Genomic DNA, 20,242 nt, shown 5'->3' with positions numbered 1-20,242 from the left:
CATTACAAACCCTCCCTGTGAAAGTGACAGCATCCTTGGAACTTCATTTCACACTTTCCTGACTTGGGAATGGTTATTTTGAGTAGCACCTCTTATGAACTTAACTTCTTAATGCCTGGACAAGAGGTTAAATATCTCACTTATCTCCATGTTTGGCCTCCATGAACAGCTACTTCCTTCAAAGCCCTTCAAGGGTTTATCAAAATCTCACCATGTTTAACATTCCAGAGACAACAGCCAAGTTGCTGGCTCTTGGGACTCACCATTGGTTCACTCATCAAGACTGATCATTGTGATAAATATAATATTAAAACAACAAGAACAATGAGATAGCTACATCCTGTTAAATGTATCCAGAATGAACTATAAAAAAGAAAAACCTAGGTTCCGTGGTAGCCAGTTCTGGGTTCTGAGTACCTAGTGCATGGACTGTAAGAATGAGGAGCTATTTAATCGCTGTCATTATTGTCATCACATGGTATAATTTACTAAAATTGTTGTGCACAAAACATTTTATAAACAACTATATCCCCATATTAAGTGCGGTATAGTAGACAGTAGATATAGGATCTCCAAAAGCCCTCTGCATGTTAAAGATTAGGTAAACTAGGTTATAGTTAGATTGACATCATGTAGGATTAACGATAGTATCTTAAAATTTAGGAAAATTGCATTATGCAAATTTCAGGATCTCTGACAAAAGAAATTGTGTCTTAAAGCTGTCAGAACTGAAAACCTTATCAGCTATGTGAAGAAGAGTCACCACTCAATATCTAAAGTTGCCATTTATCTTAGGGAGACCAGCAAAAAGGCACATGATCACTTATGAACAAGGATGCTTATATCATATTATCTGGAGTCATAGAAACGGAAAAACAACTCAATTATCTAAAGAGCAAACTGGCTGTGTGGCCTGTAAGGTGTTCAGAGAATAGAGCACATTAAACCACATTGCACAATATGACTTGGAATAATTAATGCTATAGGAAAATATAATGCTTACCATCAGTTATGTTTTAAAAGAATATAAGTCTAAAGATACAGTGTAGCAGGGATATATTATATAATTCATGTACATAAATTTAAAAAAAGACTAGAAGGAAATACATTACTACAGTAATAAATGTGGCTTGACTTGAAGTCATTTCATCTTCTTAATCTTTTTGCAAAAACATTACCATCTATATATGTGCATATATGGTATGTCGATATTTATATGCATCATAACCAGAAAAAATGAATTTTTAAATTAAGTGACTTTCCTAAGAATTAAGATTTAAAGCTAAAAGCTTATAAACTGCCCAAAAGCTTTATGATAACCCTTTACACAAGATAGGTAGCTTGATCTACTGAAATCCTGGAGCAAAAAAAAAAATAAGAGAAACATAAAAAAAAAAAAATGAGACAACGAACTGTCGGGTGGGCATGTCACCGTCTGTGAAGTGCTCAGAGTGACTGTGGGTGTCAGCAATTGGCTTCCACATCATCAAGGCTAGACGGAGAGATCACAGTGTGATTCCCGGAGAGGGCCTCTTCCCCTCAAAGGAGGTGCGTGTGTGTGTGTGTGTGTGTGTGTGTGTGTGTGTGTGTGTGTGTGTGTGTGTGAAGAGACGCAGCCTAGGCCTGCTGTGAGGAATAGAAAGAAGAATCCTGCATGTGAAGTATAAGCAAAGCTTATGAGATCGTCAGGTGCCACAGAGATTCGGACAGAATCACTGGACAGATCTCTTGGTCTTTTTTGTTCAAATCAATGCATTTGATCAGGATGCCCTCACCAGTGATTGGTAAGGGCCTCCACTGTACGATTCCAAATAAAGTAGCCAAAGTATGGAAAGTAGCAAAAACACATTTCTCAGTGATGATTTCAAATAAAAAATGTATTTCCAACAAAGAAATACATATTGTTAATAATGCCACCTAGTAGTAAGCCTTTCCAACAGGGTTTTTTTCTGACGTAGATATTATCAAACGGAAATGTTTGGTCCAGTAAAAATGAACGCCCTGGCATCACCAACGCCATGCCCAAGCCAGTGTTGTAACGGCAAAAGCTATGTCAGGGAAAGCCTGCGTGTGTAGTCAGGGTATTATACGCTCTCGAAGAAATAGACCAGCTTCTTGAGGATTTGGGTCCTGGTGCCAAAGTTGGGGAGTAAATAGACAGGAGCAGGTTCTCTCTGACCAGTGAACCAGGGCAGCAGGGAGAGCAGGGCAGCTGGAGCAGCCAAACCCAGGGCGGCTGATTGCTCCCAGCACAGAGGGTAAAACAGCAGGGGATGGGCTCTGGTGCCTCTTCAAACCCTGCTGATGAATAATGCTAATAGGAGGGTGATTGTTCTCATGTTGAATTCTAAGTTAGCACCTGAGTTTGGCTGGACAGCTCATTAAAAATGCAGGTTCCAAACCTGGGGGAGGGGTGGTTGGGGGGCGGGGGAGCGGGGAGGTGTCCTCATTTGGTTGAAGCTAGTCCCATACACCAAGAGGTTGTGGTTCAATTGCTGGTCAGGGAACATCTAGGTTGAGGGTTTGATCCCTGGTCTGTGTGTGCATGGGAGGCAGCTGATCTCTCTCTCTCTCTCTCTCTCTCTCTCTCTCTCTCTCCCTCCCCCCCCCCCTTTAAACATATCCTTGGGTGAGGAATTTTTGAAATGCAGGTTCCAGGGCTCTGCCATGTCGGCTCCCCAGGTGATTCATCGCACATTCAGTTTGTCTGTCAAGGTGTTCACGTGGCCCTACTGAAGGGCACAAAAGGTGGCCTTCAACACCCCCCTCCCCGACTGTGGTCTGCCCCCTCCTCTGGTGCTCTCCTGGGAGAGAAGCCCGGGTCATGCATTGCCTGGGAAGTGATGGGAGGGGTCATGCATTTGTTTCTCTCTTTATCGTGCCTGCTTCCTCTTTGAGGAGGAAGCCTGGTTTTCAGCTCTTAGCAGTTTTCTTATGGAATCATGCTTTGTGTTCAACACAGAGCTGATGAATGAGCAAGGGGAGGCCAGGCAGGAAAATATCTAATGACCAGCCCTGAGCCCCAGCAATCTGGGCACTGAGGACAAGTCGTGTGGAGGTGGATTGCCCAGGCAATAACTACAAGCCCCTCTGGTGGGGTGCCCTCACCTCGACATTGGATGAGGTTAGGATCTGTCTGTGCGCTCTTTCTGGACAGCACATGCCTCCTTCTGGGGCCGGTTGCCGGCTTCCCTTGAAAGGCAACATTGCCCTGTCCTTTGTGGGCCCTCCTGACCCACCCCACAGAGGTCAGTCACTTTTCTCCCTGGCTCCTCGTGTCCTGCTACTGCTTCCAAAAATCAAAGCAAATTGGGAGCATTATAAAGGCTTCATTCTCTTGTATCAAAGGAGCCTAGCACTTTCAGGCTTTTTTTTTTTTTTAAGTAAATTATGTAACTTTCACTTGGCTACAGAGAGAAAAAGGCTCTCTTGAAATTCAAAGTGAGCTTGATTTATTTTTTAATTATTTATGTTTCCAGATCTGAACAGAAGATTGCAAAAAAGGAGAGGGGAAATACCCCTGTTTACTTTACCAACCCCAAGCACCAAGTCAGCCATGAAGTGCTTTTTGTTCTCCCCTCCCCTAATTGCCATACCTCCAAGGAGCTGGTCTAAACATGCCATCCATCACCCGGGGGCGAATCGAACGCCGGCCTTTCAGCCCCGCACATCGCTGTGGGCCGCAGTGACACACATTCATTTCCGGCGCAGGCAGCTGCCCGGGAGCGGCGTGTGTTTGAACTGTGTGGCCTCCCTGTATAATTCAGGAAATGAGTGTGCTCTATCTGTGACAAGCATCGTGTTCACACGGTTTCGGGAGCAGCCGGCATGGAGTGGGGCTCCGCAGGAGTGGCCCTGGGATGCGTACTGACTCTGCTTTCCGTCCACTCACTACTGCCCCAGCCCCACTCCACCCGACCTTGACTTTCATCACACCTGTCACGTGAGAAAGTATGCTGCATCCCTTGTGTGCTAGAAATTTCTGGCTGTAATCTAACCCGAGATTAGTAAACCACGGTCTTTAGACAGGGTGATTTTTTTAAAAACAGCAAGGCCTCTTGGTTGATCGCCACTCAGCACCCCTGAAGCTGAAGAGTTGATGGCTACCTTTTGACGATGTTTAGTTTTTTCAGTGGTAAAATGTGGCCCCACTTCTTCTGGTTGTTATTCAACTTGTATTCATTTCTTGCACATAATCTCTGTTGGACCAGGTTCAAACAAGCTGGGATTGTTGGAGCAGGGGCTTGGTCGGTACGGAGTGTGCATTCACTTAGATCAAGGCAGGGGATGCCGAAACCAGCCCAGCGCCAGCCTCGACTGCAAGCCGGCGCTGAGGTTTTGTTACTTTGCATATGGTTAACCATCTCGGAGGTCGTAAAGTGGGGCCTCTGTCCTCGGGTGCAGCAGCTGGGTTTACACAGTATTTCCAGATTGTTTATTTTGACCCAGAGCCAGGGCTACATCGTTTTTCCATTATGCATGTTGGACAGATGAAGAGTGGTGGGAAGGGGGACTTCATGGGGCAGGTCTGTGATTTCCTTTTGATTTACATTAAAGGGACTTTTAAGAGTTCTGAAAATTATGAACCAGTCCAAATATAAGGTCAATGCAGCCGAGGTAGAAGGAGCCACAGCTTTTGTGAAAATGTCCAGATCTTGGGCAATAAAGAAACTTTGTCCGTGGCCTCTGCTTGAGGCCAAGTTGGGAGCATCACGCTTGTCACTGCTCAGTCTTGCATACAAACGGGTTACAGGTAAGTGATATTTACCACCACATTCAAGGGTTAAATTCCCAGGATTTACTTGGGAGGGGCCATGAGTTAGGAGCCAGAGCTTGCACGCCTTCCACGCCTTCCATGGGCATATGCATTCCGTGCAGATGGGTATGCCTGGTGCTGGGCGGAGCTGTGTTTCCCAGGAGGCTGTAGGACTCTTCCTTTGCAGTCCTTTTCCTGAGGGTTCTCCCAATGTCCTTCCCTAAGTCTTTCCGCCGGGGAGCCTTCAAAACTGGCCAAGGAACCACAGTTTACATTTTATCCACAGCAAAGCCCTGTGCACGTGGGTCAAGTGCATGTGATCTGAATGAATGTACTTCTTCGTGAAACATTTTCTTTTGCTAATGGAGAAACAGCATTTAAAAAATACCAAAAACGATGGCAAATTAAGTGATTGAACAGTATCATTAGGTCATGCAGATACCTGTTTGCCCCGACAATGTTTGGATTTCTTCAGTTACTGGCTGCAGTAAATAGCACACGTGACATAAATCCCGCAGCTACCAGGTCACAGTGTCTTTCTATTCAGGTATTTATGTTTGTGGCCAATGTCCCCTATCACAGTATTTCTTAAGCTTTGCTGAGTATGTGTAAGTGACCTGTCACCATAACACAGGGTTCTCCAATGAAATGGCTAAGAAAAGCAAGTACCACTACCTGTCCAGAGCAACCTGTGATCCCAAACTCCTATATCAGCTTATCCTAAAGAAGTTTAATTCCAAGAAATGGAAAGTTTGCTTAGGAAGGACCCTCAACTATGAAAATAATTTAGCAAAAACAAAAATGTATAGACAACACCAAAAGTTGCCCTTTAGGTTACTCCAGTCTTACAGATGGATTTAACATACAGGTTTCAAATCAACAAACCTTTATGGAGGGTTATGTGCCAGGAGGTTAGGTGCTGGGGAACTAAAAATGAATAAAGACACAGCCCCTTTCAGTTTGAAAACATTTTTGCTGGCTTGCAGGTTTTTCACCAGATCCTCCCAGACGTACCGAAGCATTCCCCGTGACTTAGAACACTCAGCCCTTCTTTTCAACCGATCCCCTTAATGCCAGAATATACACAGCGAAGGGAGAAGTGGGTGGTTATAGATTTCCACTCAATTTGTAGCAAAAAGGTGCTAGACTGGGAATCGGAATACCCACTTTCTAGTCTTAGAACTAACTTGCTGGTCATACAACCTTGAGCCAGTCTGTGACCTCTCAAACTCTGGGTATCTGTAGGTAAAATGGGTTGCTGTGAGGACTGTGTGAGATAAGCAGGGTGTGTGTGAAAATACATTAATCCAGGGAGCTCTCTGCAAATGCAGGGGATGCTATTCTGATGGATGGGGGTAAGGGGGCTTGAGCTGTTTATACCACTATCTATAAAACTTCAATAATGCAGAAAGCTAACCCAACTCAGCTTTATTCTTGTTTTTGTTTTTTCCCCTACCAGCATTGGGTGACTAAATACATATTTTTTATGTTATTGGGGGTCAGAGGTATAAAAAGGATCCCGGTTCAGGGCCCCAGGGGCTCTGCGGGGGCTCTGCAACTGCTCTTCAGGGAGAGCCCAGAACCTTGAAGAATCTGTCCCCACACAGTCCTTACCCTACAGCTGGCTTTGGACATGTCTATATGGAAAAACAATCTTTATTTTGCAATTACAATAGAAAGATCAGAGGTTGGGTTTTTGTTTTTTGTTTGCTTTCCCTTCTGATCATTTCACAACTCAAAACCAGTGCCTACTTTGAGGAAATTTTCTGAAATTATCATGAAAATAATTAAGGATGTTCTCTGTCCAATCCCTAATGGTAAATAAGAAGACTGGGGGGGGGGAATCAAAAGTATCCTGAAATCATAGTTTCTCTTTACCAAAATGTACTTATTAATTAAAGACCAGGGGCAGAAGCACCTGACATGGCCAACGCTCTCACTCCAGACAGGCAACTGAACCCCAAAGCTAAACACTGCAATGTATAGACCCCAGTGGGAGCTGAAAAATCCCAGGTGTGAGGGTAGACCCCACATTCATGAGTCTCTTAGGAATTTTCTATTAAGAACATTCAGATATTACCTTTGTCCCCACTTGGCTATGTCTGCACCTCACAGACACAGCCAAGTCTTCTTTGGGTCTGATAACACTCTCTTCCTTCTGTTAGTTTATTTCATTCACTCAATGAACATGCACAGAGAGTTTCCCCAGGTGCTGAGCTGTGGAAGCACAAAGATGAATGGGGTATGAGCCCCATCCTAGCACTCTCAGCATAGCAAGCTTCTTTAAGAGAAGAGCTGGATGAAACTGGTGGGGACGTTGAGGAAAACATCCAGGGAAAAAATTTCAGAAGTTTGATAATGCCTCTGAGGCCTCCTAAAAATTTTCTCTCTTTTGGTTGAAATATGTAAACCTGTCCTATCCTCTCAGACTTACACACACAACAGACCTTACATGATCAAATAGTCAAATAGTAGTTATAAAAGACCCAATGCCGTGCAGAGTATGTAAGACAAGCCCATTGAATTTGGTATCCCCACTAGGGATTTCTGATCAAGGAAAGGAAATGTTGATGCCATCAAACCAGCTGGAGTGAAATTCCCTATCTGCCCAATGGTTGCTAGGTGGTAAAGAGGAATTCCCCCCTTACACCGTCAGCCCATCCAACCATAAGCAGCAGGAAGGGTAAAGAGCTTGGGCTCAGTCGTCTATTTCAGACCCGACTTCTGGCTTCTCCACATATCAGCTGTGTGACTTTGGGCAGGTTACTAAATTCCAGTATCACATCTGTAAAATGGTGATAATAAGAGAACCTACCTCATTGGGGAGTTTTCTGAGGATTAAATGCATATTAGCTATCTCACAGTCCTCAAAAATACTTATGATGCTGACAATAATGTTCTAGTCACTGCTTATAACTCCTGTGTCAGCACAAAAAAGTTATTCAATACAAATTTTCAGGGCATAAAAAAGGAAGGTGACATTAGACATACGAGTGAGGCCTAACTGAAGCCTTAATTTTGACACCAAGCACTTACTCTTAAATTTATGAAACCCAGAATTTCAAAACCTTTAGAGCAGAAACATAAAACTCAGATTTATGTAGCAGCCAGGCAGGTAACATAAAAGAATGAGCTGACATTCGGAGTCGGAGACAGAATGGAGAAAGCTGGCCTCTCTCAGGGGGACAGCCATACTCAGCTCCAGAAGAATATTGCCTCACTCTGAGAGAAGCCAGAAACCCAGATTTCCATGTGAAATAGACCAAGCCTTACAACAACTAAGTCAAATTCTAAAAAAATATCACACAGGCCAAATAACACAGTCTGCCAGTCAGACCTCAGGCTGCGTGCTTGCCATCCTGCCTGGGTGGAAGGAGCTCTGTATTTGTCTCTTCCTTTTGAAATGCTCACCTGTGCACACAAAAGGCATGAGCCCCTTCAACTCAGTTCCTGCTCATTTCCAAAGATGCTCCTGGGATGAGGGCTTCACTTCCTGATTGTTACATTCTACGGTACATGCTCACCTACCGAGGGCTACTCCTCTTCTCCGAGGCTGCTCATCATAAGTATAGATTCTTAAAGCATGATTGTTTTGTGGCTGAAATAACAACAGCCTCCAAAAAACCCTAACAACTTCCTGTAGAGCTGCTATTATGGCAATCTGGAGAGAGACGGGTTCCACAGCTCACGTAATTTTGTTTTGTTTGGAGGGAAAGTCTGGCATTTTACAAAAATACTTAGCCATGGAATGACTTTTCCATAGCACTGATGATTGTACAGCAAGACACATAACCATATGTCTTTGAAATGTGACTTGAAAAATTCTCTACTAACACTATAAGGCAAACTGCCCTCCAGTCTTTCCATATGAAGGGGATCATTTTCTACAGGCTCATGAAAGCTTCACTGGTTATAGGACCCAGTATTTAGTGAGTGGAAACCTCAACATGAACACAAATCCAGACTCAAATTCCATCTCTCTCATTTACTTACTAGCTGTGTGATCTTGGATAAGTCATTTAATTTCCCAGAGCTTTTATCTCCCCATCTGCAAAAGAGGGGTCATGACCCCTCACAGGGTTATTGGGAATATTAAATAAAATAACATTCAGATGTGCATAATTCAAACCCATAATAGGTGTTCACCATCAATCTTGGTTGACTTTGAGTCTCTGCTTCTTCTATTTCTCTTTTATTTTGTTTTTTCCATCTCCATTCATCCCCTCTATGCCCTCTTCTACCCCACCCAGCAGCACTCCTATTTCAGACCATGACATAGCCCTCTGGCAATATCATTAACCTTCCTATTAAATGTGTCAGCTCTGTGAAAAACAAAAGGACAGAAAAGCTATAATTATTTTATATAAACTTTTGGTTTTGTGTCCACAGTGGTATGAAAACTAAAGGGTAGAGGATTGGATGATATCACTCAGAGAATGAAGAAGGGAGAAGGGAGAAAGACTAGACTAGAATCCTGGGAAGTACTGGCACTTGAAGGACAGACAGGAAAAGAGGACTGGGTGTAGAGAACGGAAGGGGGGCAATCAGAAGGAGACCAGGACAACCAGGGAAATGCTATTACAGATGCCAGAGAAGAGCTAGTTTCAAGGTGGAGCCTGTGGCCAACAGTGTTGTGATGTCATGCTAAGAAGAGATAGAAGTCATGAGAAATGCTCACCAAATTATCAGCAAGGAAGCAAGAGTAATTTGAATGGGGTATTGAGGGAACATAAACCAGGTTTTGATGAGGTCAGTCATGTGTATAAGTTGAAATTTTATGATAACAAATTCAGATAACTCTTTTAGAAGTTTGGTTGTGATGGAGCAAAGAAAAAGAAGATAAAATAAGAAAGGGGACATGGAGACCAGAATTTTATTTAAGACTAGAGGCCCGGTGCACAAAGATCGAGGGGGTCCCTCAGCCTGGCCTGCACCCTCTCACAGTCTGGGAACCCTCCGGGGATGTCCAGGGAGCGGGCCTAAGCTGTCAGTCGGACATCCTTAGCATTGCTGCAGAGGCGGAGAGGCTCCTGTCACCACCGCTGCAGCTTCTGGCTGAGCAGTGCTCCCCGTGTGGGAGCACACTAACCACAGGGAGCAGCTCCTGCATTGAGTGTCTGCCCCCTGGTGGTCAGTTTGCATCATAGCGACTGGTCATTCCACCATTCGGTCGATTTGCATATTAGCCTTTTATTTTATAGGAAGGGAGAGACTTGAGCACATCTGAATTTTGGTGGAATATATTCTAAAATCACAGCAATCTTTATTTTTTCTGATGTGAGGAAAAAGAACCCCACACAATTTAGAGTGCTCCAAGAAGGATTGTAGAAATATGGAAATGAGTATATTATTTTTCTTATGCTTCTCAATGTTTAACTTAAAACTTTTTGTGCCTTGTCTGTCTTCACTATAATGTTTTTAAACTCTGGATTTTAAAAACACAAAGGGGATGTCTATATTTAAAGCCTATGAACATGTCTTACCTCAGATTAGCTATAGTTAATATCTATAACAGAGAAGACAGACGTTATAAGATGTTCTCTCACAAACCTATTTTAGGAAAGACTATGCTAAGTTCTTTAACAACAATTCTAGAACTGATATATCAAAATGTGTATTGTGCCTTTAAGAGACTCCATTTGAAAAGCAATATCCTTATTTCAATGAGGCCGTTACTACTCAGATAACTTTTTTAAATTCCTTCTTTAGCACTTCTATTGGAAGTTTCAGAAAGTATCTCAGATATCCTCAAAAATGACAAGTTTTGCCTTAACCAGTTTGGCTCAGCAGATAGAGTGTCAGCCTGCGGACTCAAAGGTCCCAGGTTCGATTCCGGTCAAGGGCATGTACCTTGGTTGCGGGCATATCCCCAGTGAGGGGTGTGCAGAAGGCAGCTGATTGGTGTTTCTCTCTCATCGATGTTTCTAACTCTCTATCTCTCTCCCTTCCTCTCTGTAAAAAATCAATAAAATATATTAAGAAAAAAATTCCATACAATGGAATATTGTTCAGCCATAAAAAGGAATGGAATACTGATGCATGCAACAACATGGATGAATCTTGAAAACATTATGTTAGGTGAAAAAGCCAGACACAAAAGGGAAAATATTGTATGATTCTACTTATATGAATATTTATAATAGGCAAATTCATAGACAGAATGAGGAGCAGGTAGAGGAGGGGTATAAGGAGTTAACATTTAATGGGTACAGAGTTTCTTTGCGGAGTGATGAAAGGATGTGACAATAGTGGGGACAGTGGCACAGCATTCTGAATATAATTAATGCCACCAATATGTACACTTTAAAATGGTTAAAATTTTGATATATATAGATATATATATCATATATCATATGATATATATATGTGATATATATTACATATATATATCACATATATAACATGTTATTCAGCATCAATATAAAATTAAACAAATTTTAGTTACATATTTTACCACTATAAAAAAATAACCACTGAAAATGTACAATTGCATTTAAGGAATCTAACAGTCTTTCCTTTATTTTTCTTGACAAATGCCTTTGGAGTAGTAAAATGCAAGTGGGTTTGCATCAAATTAAATTATCATTCATAGTTGTCAATATTTTAAGATTAAAAAAAAACAAGATGATTAGAAAGTGGGGAGACAGCTTTTGTCTTTGCTTCCTTCTGAAAGCAACACCCTTTCCAGATATAACAGGAAATAAAAGATGAAAGAATGGGTAAATTTTTTGCTGTTCAAAGAATGTATAACTTGAGTTAACAATTGAATTGTGGTCAAATTGCATAGCTCATGAAAAGGATGTTAGTTTATGTTCCGCCCACTAACATTGATACTAATACCTAGAGTATGGTGAAATCTTTCCAAATATTGTTGGAAACGCTTTTCCCTTCTATTCCTTGTCTGTTGAGTTTCTTTTGGAGCTGCCAGGATTATACAGGTCACACAAGGCCTCACCATTATTCCTTTTAAGCTAAAGCATCACAGACGATTGCTCACGTGCACCTCGGTTCTTTTGCAGAGCACAGGAAACTTGGAAACATGACTGTGACCGTGAGGAAAACTGTCCCCTCCCCAGAGGCCGTGCAGATTCTCTACCAGCGAATGAGGTACGAGTACGAGTTCTACCACTACGTCAAAGAGCAGTTCCACCTGCTGAAGCGCAAGTTCGGACTGAAGTCGCAGGTCAGCCAGCCCCCTCTGAGGCCCCAGTTCTTCATCCCATCTCCGCTGGAAACCGAGGAGCCCATTGGCGACGAGGAACAGGATGACGAGAAGTGGCTCGAAGATATTTATAAGAGGTGATGCTGCCAGCCCTGTGTTGCTTCCAGTGGCTTTATCTCTCTTTTCCAGAAAGATTTGTTGTTGTTGTTTGGGGAAGAAAAATCTTGAAGGGACTAAATTAATGCTCGGCTGCATTAAAAAGAACAAAACATTCCCACAGGTTGGGGGTCATTGGGAGATGCCCGGTTTTGCGGGTTTTATTTGTTTAATTTTATTCTGTGTTTTTCTGGCTCCTGGCCTCCTTCTTATGCTAAGATGACTCCATCATAAGGCATCTCATCATAAAATAGCTTTTTCCCTCCAGTTCAATGAGAGAAGGGGGAAAATACAGCCCATAGCCCAATAACTTATCATTTGTAAGATGACTTGTAGAAATATTACCTCAGTGGTAGGAAACATCCAGACTTGTATATTTCGCTAGAAATGCAAAACCACTTCAGAGACCAGGGAATCCATTCCGGAAGGACCTAAGAGGAGAAGGTAGGACAGATCAGGACTTCAAAAGAGAGGATGCCCCTGGGTTAGTGGTCTCTACCCACATGGCCAGGATTCTGCCTCTGGTCCATCTCAGGAGACACTTGCAGCAAGAGCAGCATACTTGTTATCTCTGAAGGGGCCAGTCAGCTTGTGCCACACCCCCATCCAGCCCAGAGCCTTGAGTATCTCACAAGGTCAGAGTGCATGGCAAGTTCCATTCAGACATTCCATGTCCAAGCACCATTCTGACAGATTTCAAAGTAGCATGGCAGGGAAAAGAATTTATCTGCTGGGTATGGAGGAGTGTAGGCAAGACAAATCAGCCCTGGAGGTGGTGTGGCATAGGAAAAAGGTACAGCCCTGCCTTTGCACCCAGTAGGAAGTGAATTTCTCCCCAGCATTGTTTTAACTGCGGACCCAGGAACCAGCTTGGCCCTGACATTTAACCCGTAGTAGAAGTTCTAAGTCTGACCACAGGCAGTGCACCATCTACCAGGCACACCCTGGCCAGTGAGGTCTCAGAGTAGCTGGTATCTTTCACCTTCTAGCCCCTTAAGAGGTGCCTGTTTTTGGTAAAAGGGGGTCCTGAGTTGTGTGCAGGTGGCAGGGAAACTATGGTCCCATTTCTTCTGGAAGCAGCTCACTGCTGAGAACCCTCCTAAGATAGCAAGAAGAGGAGAAGCAAGAGCTTCTGGGGAAGAGACGGCTCGGCCAGTTTTATGAGTAGGTGTCTGCTCCCCAAGCGATCTGAGTAGATGTCGGGCAGTGTCGTGCCTCCAAAATATCTCCTCCCCATCCCACTGCCATCACCTGCCAGCTATCCATGAGGCCTGGGTTCAGTCATTAGAAGCCTATGTCTTAGATTCTGAAATGTTTTCGTCTTTAACTGCCCCTCCTCCACTGAAAAACCCATGTCCTCCTAGGCTGAGACGCAGGGGTGCAGGTGGTGGTGGCGGGCAGGACACATGCCACAAATTTTATCTCCTTCACTTTTTCTCCCCTAGAGCCAGCCCTTCAAGAGCACTAGCAGAGTGTGAGTTGGGAATAGTTAATAGTAGATAAGACTCTGACTTTACACAAGCTACACATTTTCTACCTTTCAGAAACCAACAAGTCTCTATAGAATTGTGTTTCTTTCCGTTCACTAAAATTGGACAGTCGCCAAGATATAAAGCAAGTCATTTGGAACCTGTCAAGTGCGCACTAAAGCTACTTTATCATGAGATGCATTAAGAAGGCTCCCCCCGCAGGAGTCCAGTGAAGGCTGGTACCGCAGAGGCACAAAGTCCAGCATTTGGGCCTCCTTTCGGCCTCAGAGAACTGGGGCAGCGAAGTGATTAAGGGGAATGTAGAACTGTGGTCAATTCTAAGAGAAGAGGAAGAATCCTTTGTCCCATTTAGAGAGACCAGAGCCCTGCCATTAGATACACTTTAAAAAGCAACCCGAAGAACAGTTACGCTTCTCAAAACAAGAACAAGAACGCCGCCTGGTACGTTGTGAGCCATTTCTATGAAACTGCATAGAGAGAATGATAATTAGTTTACACACTGTGCCATCTCACCCTCTGAAAATACAGTTGAGTTGGCTGAGAGTTCTCTGCTCTCGTCAGGACAGTGGGACAATTGGCCATTTGACAAACGTATCTCTGAGTTCAAGTTCACAGGAGCCCTTCTGCCTGTGTGTTCAAAGGCATTTGTCAGCAGTGATCATTATAGCATCACAACAAAAGATGCTGACTGACTTGCAGGGCCTTACTGTTATTTTGTCGCAACAAACAGCCTTTAGGTCCGTAAAGTCAAAGCACTTCATCAGTATATTTGGCACACATGACAACATTTCTTTGGCCCTGTGCCCAACACAGTTTGTACTTCATGAAATATATTGTACATTTTACATAGTTTAATTTAAAAAATACATTTTAAGCTGGTTGATCTTTGACTGCCTTATTTATTATAACCTTTCAGCACATTCCAAGGTTTTAGTTACTCAGGAAGGAGTTAATTAAAATGATTTTATTTTGGTCTGATGGATGTTTTTTAAAAGGAAAATTATTATTATGAACCTGCAGCCCACTTTCCTTGAGTGCCGTAAAAGTGCTTGTAAATCTTTTTTTTTTTTTTAAAGAAGAATGAAAAAAATGGTGTTTGACATTGATGGAAACTGAAAAATATATATGGGACTGAAACATGAGCTGAGCTGAAATAAAAGCAATCTGTGTTTGAGATGAAGTATTCCTTAAGTTATTCATTACCCATGTAAATAAATGAATATAAATAAGTTGACATTTTTTCCATTCTGTGGATACCTGGAATAAAAGTGCCTGCAGTTGCTCAGTCTCTTTAATTGGCCAAGCTTTTTTCTTCAAGATGTCATTTTTTAGAAAGATGTATTTTGAAAAATCTGTAGACTCTCATTCTTACAATTAGATCACACACACACACACACACACACACACACACACACAAAAACTGGCTGAAAAAATTAAGCTAGTCTTTCATTCATCTCATTGTGTATATAAATCACTAAACAGCTGCTGACTGGATTGCTGTGCCCGCCGTTTGGTTAGGTGTCAACCTCTGAGCAAGTTGGCAATGACTGGGAAAGCAGGGATGTGCCACCTGCTGATCTCTTTCTCAGATGTGTGGAGCCTCAAAAGCTGGTGATCCTCACCTCCCAAGTGAGCTGTTTTGATCCAGAAATGCTGTCCCTCAGAAATTTCACTGCTGCATCAAAGGAAGCTTGCAGAGAGAGAAATCCCCGTGCTTTCTGGATACTGAATTCCAACGACATACCAAATACACGTGACTACTTTGTACATGAAAAGAATAGAAATCTTGGTACTAAATGAAAGAGAAATCCATTTAGGTCATCACATGCTGTACTTCAAGTAAGAATCTCTGAGAGTCTTAAACCGCAAAATGATGCATGGTTACCTTTCTTTATCACTCAATTTGTTGTTCTGTAGCCCGGTCATGTGATGTTTGACTCTGCATGAACTTTAAAGGCAAAAGTACTAAACAAAACCTGGACTACACCCCCTCTGGAGTTGCTTGTTTGGTCTGAAGTTCTTTATAAATTGTCCTGTTACCTGTGGGTTGGTCCAGTGAACTATTTGGCTTTAGATTAATTTTATAGATGTTGGCAGTATTTCGTAAAAGGCAAAATGATGAGCCACAACCATTCAGAAAAATTGTTCCGTGGATCAAAATTGTGAAATTCCCTTCAAATAAAAAGAAAGAGGATTCATTTTACTAAAATGATTTACTTCACATCTGATGACAAAGAAACCGATTTAAAAAAAAAAGTATTTTGAACATTCTGCAAAAGAAAAGACTATTTTAGCTAAAATCAAGATTAAGAGTCTGTTAAGGAAAACACATGGAACTTCTTTCACACACAAGTCATTGTGGTGTGACCCTGTGTATTAGTTTACGGGAGCTGTCATTACAAAGTTCCATAAACTGGCTTAAACAATAAACATTTATTTTCTCACGGTGCAGGAGGCACGAAGTCTGAGATCAAGGTGTCAGCAGGCTGATTTCCACTGAGTCCTCTCGCCTTGGCCTGTCCATGGCTGGCTCCTCCCTCTCTCTTCACAAGGACTATTCTCTGTCATGCTCATATCTGTGTCCAAATTTCCTCTTTAAAAAAAAAATATTGATTTCGGGAAGGAAGAGAGAGAGAGAGAGGAGAGAGAGAGAGAGAGAGAGAGAGAGAGAGAGAGAAACATCAATGATGAGAGAGAATCATTGATCGGCTGCCTCCTGCATGCCCCGTGTTAGAGACCGAGCCCACAACCCCGGCATATGCCCTGACCAGGAATGGAACCATGACCTCCTGGTTCATAGATCAACGTTCAATCACTGAGCCACACTGGCTGGGCCAAATTTCCTTTTTATAAGGACACTAGTCATATTGGACTAAGGCCCATGCTACAGAGCTCATTTTAACTTGATTACCTCTAAAAGATCCTATCTTAAATTACAGCCATATGCTGAGGTTCTGGGGGTTGGACCTCAACATATGAATTTTGTGGGGACACAATGCAGCCCATTACACCAAGATCACAGCAGGAAAGTTAGAACAGAGGAACAAACCTCCAAGTAGGAGAAAAGCCAGCCTGAGATCACAGACCCTTAGAGCTGCTGTGGGGCTCAGCAGTTACCTCGTCCATTCCCTCAGTTACAGAAGAGGGGATCAAGGTCCAGATGGGAGATGTAAGTTCATTACACACTGTTTTTCCATTGAGGGTTTGATTAACTTGTGAGTACCTACCAAATTAAAACTTTAAGATGTTGATATAGTCAGGGTCCATCTACTGTCCTAGAACCTACAATGGCAAGGAGGCACAGTCAGCCACACCCAGTGCCACCTGCCACACTGAAGCCCCCGCCCCATGTGGCTCTCCTCGGGCTGGTGGCTGTGGGGTCCCCTTCCCCACAGGAGGCCCTATTGGTTTTCAATTGCATAAGTCCTCAGAGAGAGATGTCAAAGTAAATATGTTTATCTCTAGATTTTTCTCTCTCCTGAAAGGACACAGAGAGGTTCTTGTTTCTAGATAAACAGATCAGACCGAGTTTACCCATCTCAGATTGTAGAGTTTTATTTTTCTTAAAGGCAAAATGAAGATTCCTGTCCTACTTCCTGTAAGGCATTTCAGATGGCCCCATCCCAAAAAAAGAAAGTCATATGCAGCTCGTAAAACCAGGTGAAGTCGAGTGCAGACATGCCCCTGGAAAAGCAGAACTAGGATCACTGGGCCCGAGGGCTCCTCGCTCACGGACAGTTTCACTCACTTGAGAATTCCTTTCTGCAGAGGGTGGGCGGGCTTGACTCCCAGCTCCCAGCACTGCTGGTTCCCAGGAACACCCAGGCCACAGATGTTCATGGGTCACAGAGCTGTCAACTGACCACTTGTGCATTTTGGATTTCAGTGTGTAAACATGGGGATTCCCTTTTCAGAAAGAAAAAAAAAGAAAAGGGGAGAACGGAGGGGAAGAAAAATCCCCGTGCAAGGGAAAAATGTGAGCTAAGTTTTTCCTTTTGGAATCTTGGCATGGGAATTTAGCTATCTTCAATCTGGCTCTCGCCAGACACTGTATGCTTTGAGCAGGCATGGAGCAATCTGCCTCGCATGCACTGCCAGAACGTTCAGACTTGACCTGTAACACGCTTCTGATTCCAGTCCTGAGCAGAGACAGCCGGAGGACAGGCTGCGGCAGACACAGCTTGCGGGCTGCGTGGTGCAAACACGGAGGCAGCTGAACCAGGAAGCAGAGCGCTTGACTGACTAGGGCAAGGAATATGCGCCGGCAAAGTCCCCAAGTTCAAGTCCCAGCTGGTCTGTTTCATTGGGTGCTTGAGTGAATCACTTGACCTCCTCATGCCTGAAGTCAATGCAGCTGGAACCTTAGGAAGAAAATGGGACATCCATTGAAAACCAAGAGCTGCTTCTGGGATAAAGCTTGTCCCTCCCTCCACCCCCATATGCTAAGAGACTAAAAACCACAATCCTGGGGCTGAAAAATATTCGGTTTTTTTCTTCACAAAATGCTGTGTCCCAAGCAAGAAAGACTAGAATTACATATAAATCCAGGCCCACTGATGCCACCAATCCCCCATATCTGCAAGTATTATGCCAGTGTAGCCAGGGTCCATGGGAAACAGCCCTCCTATATTACCCCATGCCACTATCCTAGACAAACCACTCTGTGGATCCCCACTTTTCTCTAACACTCCATTTGGGAGGAGTTTATCTAACTGTGAGTTACAGAATTCACCTTTACCCCAGAGTTTCTAGTAAATGCAGGCTTCCTCCAACCTCCTTCAGGTTTTCCTGTGTATCTGTGATTCTGCTCATTATAAGAAGCCTCAACACCCATGCAATTTAGTACAGGTTGTGTACAAGGAAAAGTCTTAATAAACGTCCAAAACCTGTGCTTTTTGGAGTCCTTTTTCTCATTCTCAGAAGCACCATCACTGTGTTGTGGCAGAAGTCTTACAGTGATGTTGTGGACTAGTGATGTGGTCGGCAGGGCCCATCCCTCCGACCCTACTATAGGACAGCCACGGGTTGAGGCTTTAATATGTGGCATTACTAGTGTTTTGCATAAGAAGGGAGTTATGACACTCACCGCAAACTTCCGTACAGCCACCCTATTTGCTGCTTGCATCAAATTTACTATTTTCTTTCTTCCTTGGCACACTTTCCTATCTGTTCCCCACCTTTGATGAAAGGTGGATGAAATTCTAATCCAGTGCATATGCCCAAAGGATGATTCACAAACCAGGTGTATGAGATACAAATGGAGAAAAATAGTCATTGTGTTAAACAAGTTGAGAAATGCTACAGCTTAAAGTCTATTGTCGCGCCGTACTGTGGTATTTTAAGAGCACACTAAGGATTTGGAGGAGTACAATAGTTTAAAAAATCAGTTTATCTTTATTGAAGCCTGGATTTCTCAAAACTATTTGCCATGAAACCCTTGTTAAGACCCGTTAACATCCTGGGGAAAGAGTGTTCTGGAGGTTATGCTCTGGGAAACATTGCTTTAATATAAGTCATTTTCCCCATTATAGCCACTTTCCTTCTGCTCTGTATGGTTCCATTTTTAGTCTTCCAAATGGTCCGTGTATCCTGCTTGAGGAAAATGTATTTGCAGATGCTTACATTTTGTTAAGTACAAGATGGAGCAAATAACATTTATAGTAAAATAATTCACAAAGAATCACCCTTCCATTTTGGCTTATTCTCCCTAAGCACATTCCTCTACCTCATGAGAGAGTAACATTCGTTTTAAAATGTTTTTGTACTTCTTAATATTACTTGGGTTCTCTAATTCGTTCACTACTTCCATGACAATTGATGCTCAAATCAAATTGGATAAAGGACATCTGCCCTTTTTCTTCCCCGGCCTGTGGCAGGTTTTACAGTAGGGGAACAATGGCAGCATAGACACCCCAAGTTCAGGTAAGATTGGTGATTGGAGAGAATGCTCAGCTTTTGCACATCAGGGTACCTGTGTTGTTCAGTACACTAGGGGGAGCTGTACCCATAACAATTTACTCAACAAATCCCAAGATCTTTCCAAACCTAACTTCTCTCCCAAATCTGCTTATTTTCCTTCCATGCTTGAGAGTAATGTGGCCCTGAAGGAAATCGTGGCTCATGTACTTAAAACACAACATACACACTGTCAATAGATCCGTGAGTTATTATCTTTTCCAGGTTGTGTAACCTGCTTTAGTTTTGTTGTTATTATTTTTAAATTACTATAGTATTATTAAAATCAGCCTTTATCAGATCACCTTTCCTGAGTGTGTTGTATACAACATGATTGAAATTCCGATTCGATAATCAAGAGCAGACTCCTGTGGCGATTTGATGGTCATGAAAACCCTCAACCTGTGGGTCACGACCCCTTTGGGGGTTGAACGACCCTTTCACAGGGGTCGCCTAAGACCATCGGAAAACACATATATAATTACATATTGTTTTGTGATTAATCACTATGCTTTAATTATGTTCAATTTGTAACAATGAAATTGGGGGTCACCACAACATGAGGAACTGTATTAAAGGGTCGCGGCATTAGGAAGGTTGAGAACCACTGCCTTAAGCAATACTGCCATGGCAGCTATAAGGTGAGTGCAAAGTGAGTACATGAAACAAACAAGGATGTAGGAAGAAGTCAAGAATCACCTGTTACCAGGGCTGCCCAAACTA

General features: G+C 42.9%; 1 protein-coding gene across 2 annotated transcripts in view; it reads left to right on the top strand.

Annotated features, from left to right (window-relative positions):
- Window positions 1-18,454, top strand: part of UST (uronyl 2-sulfotransferase) — a 264,853-nt gene extending 246,399 nt beyond the window's left edge. The window contains exons 8-9 of one of the 2 annotated variants that reach the window (XM_059700100.1): window positions 11,776-12,055; window positions 17,702-18,454. In XM_059700100.1, coding sequence (XP_059556083.1) covers window positions 11,776-12,055; window positions 17,702-17,810 — 389 coding nt within the window. In that variant the 3' untranslated portion in view covers window positions 17,811-18,454. Of the gene's footprint in view, window positions 1-11,775; window positions 14,850-17,701 lie in introns of those variants that run through there. The other variant, XM_059700101.1, reaches the window with a different exon arrangement.
- Window positions 18,455-20,242: the final 1,788 nt, after the last annotated feature.

The sequence above is a fragment of the Myotis daubentonii genome, chromosome 6, assembly GCF_963259705.1.
Source record: "Myotis daubentonii chromosome 6, mMyoDau2.1, whole genome shotgun sequence".
In the NCBI taxonomy this organism is placed as follows: Eukaryota; Metazoa; Chordata; class Mammalia; order Chiroptera; family Vespertilionidae; genus Myotis; species Myotis daubentonii.
Note: the sequence above shows the minus strand (reverse complement) of the source record. Positions and strands in the feature narration are given on the sequence as shown.